The 7,594-nt window shown below is 38.2% G+C and overlaps 1 protein-coding gene across 2 annotated transcripts in view; it reads right to left on the reverse strand.

Annotated features, from left to right (window-relative positions):
- washc4 (WASH complex subunit 4) overlaps nt 1-7,403 on the reverse strand; it is a 17,186-nt gene extending 9,783 nt beyond the window's left edge. The window contains exons 1-16 of one of the 2 annotated variants that reach the window (XM_028039983.1): nt 7,236-7,403; nt 5,441-5,580; nt 5,310-5,363; nt 5,158-5,223; nt 5,016-5,061; nt 4,852-4,919; nt 4,680-4,762; nt 3,889-3,931; nt 3,689-3,792; nt 2,629-2,749; nt 2,417-2,540; nt 2,201-2,328; nt 1,951-2,111; nt 1,744-1,870; nt 245-370; nt 10-117 (exon numbers count right to left, since the gene is read on the reverse strand). In XM_028039983.1, coding sequence (XP_027895784.1) covers nt 10-117; nt 245-370; nt 1,744-1,870; nt 1,951-2,111; nt 2,201-2,328; nt 2,417-2,540; nt 2,629-2,749; nt 3,689-3,792; nt 3,889-3,931; nt 4,680-4,762; nt 4,852-4,919; nt 5,016-5,061; nt 5,158-5,223; nt 5,310-5,363; nt 5,441-5,580; nt 7,236-7,296 — 1,560 coding nt within the window. In that variant the 5' untranslated portion in view covers nt 7,297-7,403. The remainder of the gene's footprint in view (nt 1-9; nt 118-244; nt 371-1,743; nt 1,871-1,950; nt 2,112-2,200; nt 2,329-2,416; nt 2,541-2,628; nt 2,750-3,688; nt 3,793-3,888; nt 3,932-4,679; nt 4,763-4,851; nt 4,920-5,015; nt 5,062-5,157; nt 5,224-5,309; nt 5,364-5,440; nt 5,581-7,235) is intronic. The other variant, XM_028039992.1, reaches the window with a different exon arrangement.
- Between the last annotated feature and the right edge of the window lie 191 nt (nt 7,404-7,594).

Raw genomic sequence — 7,594 nt, forward strand, 5'->3', positions numbered from 1 at the left:
TGTGCTTACCTTTGCATTGCTGATAGCACTGAGGGCCTGAGACTGGAGCTGCAGAGTGATGAGTGAAACAGAGTCGGCTACGACCATCGACCTCCTGTGAAATGTGTGCTCCACGGCCTGGGAGGAGAGTCACATGGGAAAAAAACTGTCTTGTTTCATCCAGGAGATTCTCCTCATTACTTAAAGTGACTCGATACAGTAAGACCTCACATTATTTTGACAACTGGAAAACCTGCAGACACACCTTGAGCAACTCAACCAATCGACAGAGAGCTTTAACAGACGTCTTGGTCATGGGCCGCTGCATGGACATGTACATGTTCATGGTGGTCTTGATGATGGTGCCGATGCTGTAAGCGTACAGGATGCCCTGTGGGAAAAGGATAGTACTTACACCGTCAAGTGATTTCAAATAACAATGAAGGTCTTCAATTATTCTCAGCTGCTTTCAGATTAAAAGATAGAGCTGTGTTTGGCATTTTTCAGTGAACTTTATTGTTGAGTAATTTCATGTTCTGTAGTTTTGAAACTGAAATGGAGCGCATGTTTGTTGTTACTATTATTTTACTGCCAAATTATCATCAAATCTTGTTTAATAAACAAGGTGTGTGTTCTGGTTACAGGAATAGGAAGTGATTTCACACAAACCTTTTGAAAGGATATTGAATTAACCTAACGTTCCCTACCACATCCAATGTTAGGCTTATAACTGGTTCAGAAAATGTGCTTAAAAATATTTCTTTTGTGTCTAAAAAACCTGAGTCAAAAGTGTTCATTCTGTCAAAAGCAAAGTTAAAAGCAGAACAAAGCAGAGAGGCAAACCCATGATTGACTGACCTGGTATTTGGAAACCCTTCCTCTGTAGCATTATGAGGCTTCTTTCCTTCTTCTTTAACTCTTCTTTTAAGTTTTCATATACTATTATTAATTACATAAAAACTTAACTGGGTATTGCCCATCTGCTGTCTGTGATTTCTAAACACCACCACTAAATACCACCACCACTTTTACAGGGCGATGATCGAGAGCATCCTCTGCCTCAACATGACTGTGTGGTATGGTAGCTGCACAGCATTGGAGAGGAAACAACTGACACGGGTGGTGAGAACAGCACAAGGCATTGTGGGATGCCCCCTCCCAGACCTGGACTCCATTTACACAGACCGGGTCAAGAAGAGAGCTGGATCCATAGCGATAGATTCCAGCCACCCGGGCCACAGACTGTTTGTGCCGCTGCCATCAGGCAAGCGGTACAGGAATATACGGACTACAACAAAGACTGAGAAACAGTTTCTTCCCCACAGCCGTCAGAGCCATTACTCCCTGCCGCCCCCCCCTCCCACACATATCATAACCTCGCAGTCACACATACATATCCCCCACCCCCACACAGCCATATTGTTCTGCACTTTGCACTGTCACATCATCTGTACTTTGCCATAATTGGACCTGCTGCTACTTCTTTGGTGTGGTTGAGTGCCTTTAGTTAATTTAGTTGTATATATTGTTATTATTATTATTGTGTGTTTGCTTATTTATACTGTATATATTTGACCTTTTGCACGGGAGCTGCAATGGAAATTTCGTTGAATTCTGTTCAATGACAATAAATGCTATCTATCTATCTATCTATCTATCTATCTAAATATGCATCCAGATTGACCATGATTGACAGATAGTTCAACTAACAATCAAAAAAAAACTTCAATAAACCTGAAAACGCGAGGTTAGCTGAGAGCCTACCTGCACAAATACATTACATCTGCTGTTGAGGTCCTCAGCCAGTTTGTCACTTTTATTCTCCTTGGACAGAATGGACTCCATCTTCATCATCCACGAAGTTACAAAAACGTAGTAAGACTGGACATCCCTGAATAAAATGGTACCTATGTGTCAGATTATATTCGCTACAAAAGCTTCTTATTGTGAATGAATGTTACTTGTGCTAACTTTGTTAACGTTTGAGCCCTTTGCTGCAGGTAGGTGTCTCTCTGTGCTTTCATCGTCTGGAGACTCTTCTTGTCCATCAGTTTGGCAGCAGCCGGGACTTTAACGGTGAGAAAGGCGTCGGGAAACCAGACGATATTTGCAATCAGAGTGACAGCAGGAACCTACAAGAGATAAAAAGACGAAGAAATAAGTGAAGAAAATACTTTAAAAACGATGAGATGTTATTTAATCAAGCTAAGAACACATCTACCTTTTTACAGATGTCAAGCAATGCTTTGTAGAGTTTTTTGTCGACACTTCTGAAAATATGAAAGTGCAGGACAAAGAGACCGCAGACTGCAGCGTACTTATCCCTCTGGTCAATTTCTGAAGGCTCGCCTTAAAAATGAAGATAAATAAAACTTTGCTCAAAATAAAACCAGGTGAGAGGACAGGATGATTTATCCTGAGACAGAGGGACACTAACCAATTTTGGACTCCACATTCGTGAAGATGGAGCGAATGTTGAAGGCGAACTCCTCGGCAAAGGAACTGTTTTTGGAGACAGCGACCGCTTCGGCCGGGTCATCAAATCTCTGCTCCACGCAGGCCTGTCGAACATTGGGAGGTTAACGTTGCTCAAAGGAACTCTGGATCATGAAGGCAATAAATCTGCTGGTAGGACGGGAATAAAAGCACCTGCATTATCATGCCATCCAGCAGCTGCCCCTCCAGCTTCAACAGGAGCTTCTCAAAGGGCTTCAGCTTTTCTTCAGGAATGGAAAATTTTCCAGGGTTGTGATGAACAGACTTCAGTAACCTACATATATGCACAAGATATGTTAAATATGTTCAATCAAGGTAAGGTGATTACAGTATTTAGTAACTGTGCAGAATGTCTAAAAGCTCTAACTTACTTAAAAAACATTTGCATTTTTGATAACCTTCACAAACAGCTTTCAGCCATTTGTAAAAGTGAATTAAGGAAATCAGTTATGGAAAATAGTAGTAGTTTGTAGTTTATTAGACATGTTTTGACCATGTCTAATAAGCTTATAGGGGTAAAACTAACTACACTTTTCATTCATTGATGCTTTCAACACAAAAGTTTTTGGGTCGCACAGCAGTGCAGTTGTTAGAACAGAAAGATGCAATCTTTCTGTTTTGCTTTGCAGAAAGACGGCCAAGCGTCTTTCTGCATGAATTGGTTCTCAACATGTCTACTTTGAGTAAGAGTCAGTGGATGTGTGTGGTCTAACAATTGACTAAATTAAAAGTGAAGTGGTTTATAAAGGAGAAAATCTAACATTCTTTTATTTAAAGTTGTGGAAGAATGCTTATGTTTTTGGCATTAGAAAGCATTTTCCTGTCAGAAGGAGGAGTAATAGCTTTGTTTTGTCTGGAAAACCAAGTAAGCCGTCCAAGAATAACTTGGCAAACGTGGAAAGATTAATCAAGGTACAGTTTTAAACACTGCAGGATGTTTTGACATCCTGTAGCTGTGGTGATATCTGCATGATTCCAGGAATCTTTGCTAAGAGTCCAGTGTGAAGCTTGCCAGTGGACTTGCGTAAATCATAGAGTCAAACAGGATTGGTTAAAACTTTCCCACACTTTTTTTTTTTTAAAATAGCCATGTATCAGGACTTTGGGGATTTTCTGGCTAGAGATTGTATTGCATACATATGTGCAATTAAGTTCCCTGTGTTTGGTTGAGAAGAGGGAAAGTTGTTTGCACATTTTATGTGCGTGTATTGACCTTTTATACATCTTCCAGTGATCTTTCAGGGTAGCGTGATTTTCCATAATCTCATCAAGCGTCATCAGTACCACTAGGAGCTCCCCCAGGTGCTCATAAACCACCTGTACGAGGAATGCAGAGAAGACACAGGAGGAGATGAAGTTTTAAAAAAAGAATTTGAAAAAAATAATTAAAAAAAACAATAAAAGAAAACCAACCTGGAAATGGACACCAGATGATTCAATGATTTTTGTTGCACCCCTAAAGTACGACAACAAACATTTAGCACATTACTATTTTTTTTAAGCCAGCAAAGCATGAAAGAACATTTTAACAACAAGCAAAACGCAATGGTGACAGGATTGGACTGAATTTACTTTAAAAATCTATGTGCAATTGGAATGATTGATGTTTGGCACCAATTATTATCATTTTAAGAACTAAGAATGCTATAGAAACTACATTGACCCATCATCTAGATGTACAGCATGACCACAAAGAAATACAACCCCTGGGTAATGAAATATTTTCTAGATTACTTAAGAATAGTTTGCTACTGTATAAAATATTTCTATGATCTTTTCAGGGAAAGATCTTAAAAATAAAAAATGAAATGGACTGCTGATGTTGAGAGAGATTTCTTGGTTTGAAGGGTGTAAAGGATGGATTTATACACATCATAATAGCAGGTTGTGATTTCAGATGAAGTGAAAAATATTCTTTAACAGATACAAATGCTTGACAAAAATGTTCAAAAAGTTTCAATACGTTTCCAAGAAAACCCCCCCATCAAAACAGAACATTTTACATAATCAAAAGATTTTTTCTGCCACGTATTGATGACAGAAAATCAAAATAATCTCATCCAAAATAAGTCATCCATTTATTAATGTCTCCATCATAGCAGAGCTGTTTGTTATGGTGTTAAGTCCTAAAAGCCTCCCTTGGCAATAAGCTCATTAAATCTGATCTAAGACATTTTGTTTAGTGTTTGACCTGTGGAGCTTACTTGCTGCTGTTGTAGAGGGCAGCCAGCTGATGAATGATGCAGACCACCACTTCATAACATCTGGAAACAAAGCAGGACAGTTCCTATAGAAGGAACAAAAGATAATAAGTAAAGAAAACAAAACTAAAACTGAACAAAGTTTATTAGATCAAGTTTAATATGCACAAATCACCTGTAGGAATGAAATAAATCTGCCCATTTGAATCTGCGACTCGCCTTCAAGAACACTGGTTTCACACACTGTAATAAAAAAAAAAACAGCACAGCACATGCTGCAGCCTTATTTTCACCTATAATAGGGAAATTGTCTACAAATAATAAGAGCTGATACTCTACCTCCCTCTCCATAGAACAATAAGCCATTATAAAATTTGGTTTCTGCCTGGAAATGAAAGCATTAGTGTCCCAGAGAGCAAACACACATAGACCAGAGTAATCCAATAGAAGAGAAGAGTCTTTTGTTTTTAGCAGTGCTTACCTCATATTTTAGCTTCTTCACTTCACCGCACAGAGCAGCATAAACCGTTACAACTTTATTCAAGACCTGCGTGCAACACAGGTGGTTAGCTTCATACCACAGTGCAAATGCTTATTTATTTGATTTATTAAAAAAAACATTGATTGTTTTACCTTGTTGTCTGTTTTAATTAACTCTAATAAAGAGGTCTGCTCATATGGGAGAAGCTGAAAGAAAATGAAAGAAAAGCGTGAGTTTAGTTTTTGTAATTTTCTCCTTTTCAGGTAAACGTGCAGCTACTTACTTTTAGAGCGATGGGGTCCAGAGTGAAGTCCCACACATCTCCAATAGAGTCATCCAGAGCCTCTTCAATGCCCTTCAGCTGAGAGGTGTATTCTTCCAGAAACTTGCTGTAGTTCTTCAGTTGAACCTCCGTGTGGATTTCTGTTAAATAAGAAGAATAACAAGTCCATTCATGAAAGTGCATTTGATTGCTTTTAGTAAGCAAAATGAAAAATGTACTTATATGGCCTTGTCACATTCTTATGACAAATGCAATTTGAGTCTAGTAGTTGAGCAGTAGCTCTAAATAGTTTTTGAAGGCATAAATATAAGGTGTCAAATATTTACAATTAATGTGGTTTGTACAGACTATTGCATTGTGCTAATAGACTGTACTTCTAATGAAACAAAATACAACAGTAGGCTAGATTCAGACTGCTGCACTGTATGTTTATAATTTCATTAATTACTACTACTACTACTAATAAATCTAATTTCAGTCCTGAGACTAAAACTGAAAATGTTGTCAAAGAGTTCATCGTATGGGATGGGTAGATTAAAATAAATCATGTCTATATACAGTACAGACCAAATGTTTGGACACACCTTCTAATTCAATGGGTTTTCTTTATTTTCATGACTATTTATAAGGCAAGAAATCCCACTTATTAACCTGACAGGGCAACACCTATGAAGTGAAAACCATTTCAGGTGACTACCTCTTGAAGCTCATTAAGAAAATGCAGAGTGTGTGCAAAGCAGTAATCACAGCAAAAGGTCGCTACTTTGAAGAAACTAGAATATAAGGGGTATTTTCAGTTGTTTAGTGCATATTTCCATATGTGTTATTCATAGTTTTGATGCCTTCAGTGTGAATCTACAATGTCAATAGTCGTGAAAATAAAGGAAACTCATTGAATTAAAAGGTGTGTCCAAACTTTTGGTCTGTACTGTATGTATGTATATATATTTTTGTTTGTTTTGTTTTTTTCAATGCTCATCAGTGGAGATGCATTTGGACAAGTTGCAGCCGAAAGAAATGGAGCAACTTCAAACAGGTGTGGACAATGACTTTTATTCCTGTTTTTTGTGGGTCTTAGTGTTACATAAGCTGGGATCTCTGTTGAATCTGATACCAGGAATTTTAGCTGCAAGACGCTATTCTCCTCTAACCAAGAAATCAACTCAGGCTCACTTGACTTGACGCCATTACTAACATTCAAATGTTGCTTGTTAATATTTTTCATCACTTGACCTAGGTAACAAATAAAAAAAAAAAAGAAGATGAATACCCTATTTAAGGAAGAAACATTTCATGCAGTAATAGGAGGACACTGTAGGGACTATTAGATACAGATTCTGGCATGGACGGATTAAAAACATTTCTCCTTCGCTGTACTCTTGAATGCGCTTTCACGTTGAGTAAACATAGACATCGAAAGTTTTATAGGTGGAATCAGTAATCAATAATTAAATCACACATGATTACTAAGTGTTAATGTGACTAAATTAAATGAGTTTAACGTGATCATAACTGTCAAACTGTCAGTTTTCCCTGGGGGTTAGCTAACGTAGCTAGCTTTCAATTCCACACCAATTTCACGCTTACACACTGCTTTTACTCAAACCAATCAACACATCTTAAATGTATCTACTTGCAAAGTTGATACTTCAACTAAACTGCAGAAGGGTTTTCTCTATTGGGTGCACAGTGGCTTAGCATTTGGCTAGCAGCAGAAGCTAACACTGGAAGCAAACAGCAGCTTTGGTTCCGCTCCTCCTTCTCTCTGGACGCTCGGCCAGCATGGAGGACTTACTCTGAGAACCGTCGTCAAAACGGTCAAACTCCCAGTCAGGTGCGATGGTTTCCACTGCCATGTCTCCAGAATTGATCCCCCACAAGATCTAAACTCGGTTCTGTTATGAAGTAGGGCTACAAGATCCCATGATGGACCTTGTGATTTTGGTCGCTAGTGCTACTGGGAAATTGAGTTCAGTGAAGTCGCCACTTCTTGTCTTGAGTGCCGAAGTCGTCACGATGAAAGTACGATGAAAGTCAAAAACATTGATACTTTTTGTATTATTATTATTATCCAGTTTTTTTTTTTTTTTACTAACCGCCAATAAATTTCAAGAAGAAGAATTATTTTTATCTATAGAACACAACTGGTTTTCA

The sequence above is a fragment of the Xiphophorus couchianus genome, chromosome 2 (assembly GCF_001444195.1).
Source record: "Xiphophorus couchianus chromosome 2, X_couchianus-1.0, whole genome shotgun sequence".
Lineage (NCBI taxonomy): Eukaryota > Metazoa > Chordata > Actinopteri > Cyprinodontiformes > Poeciliidae > Xiphophorus > Xiphophorus couchianus.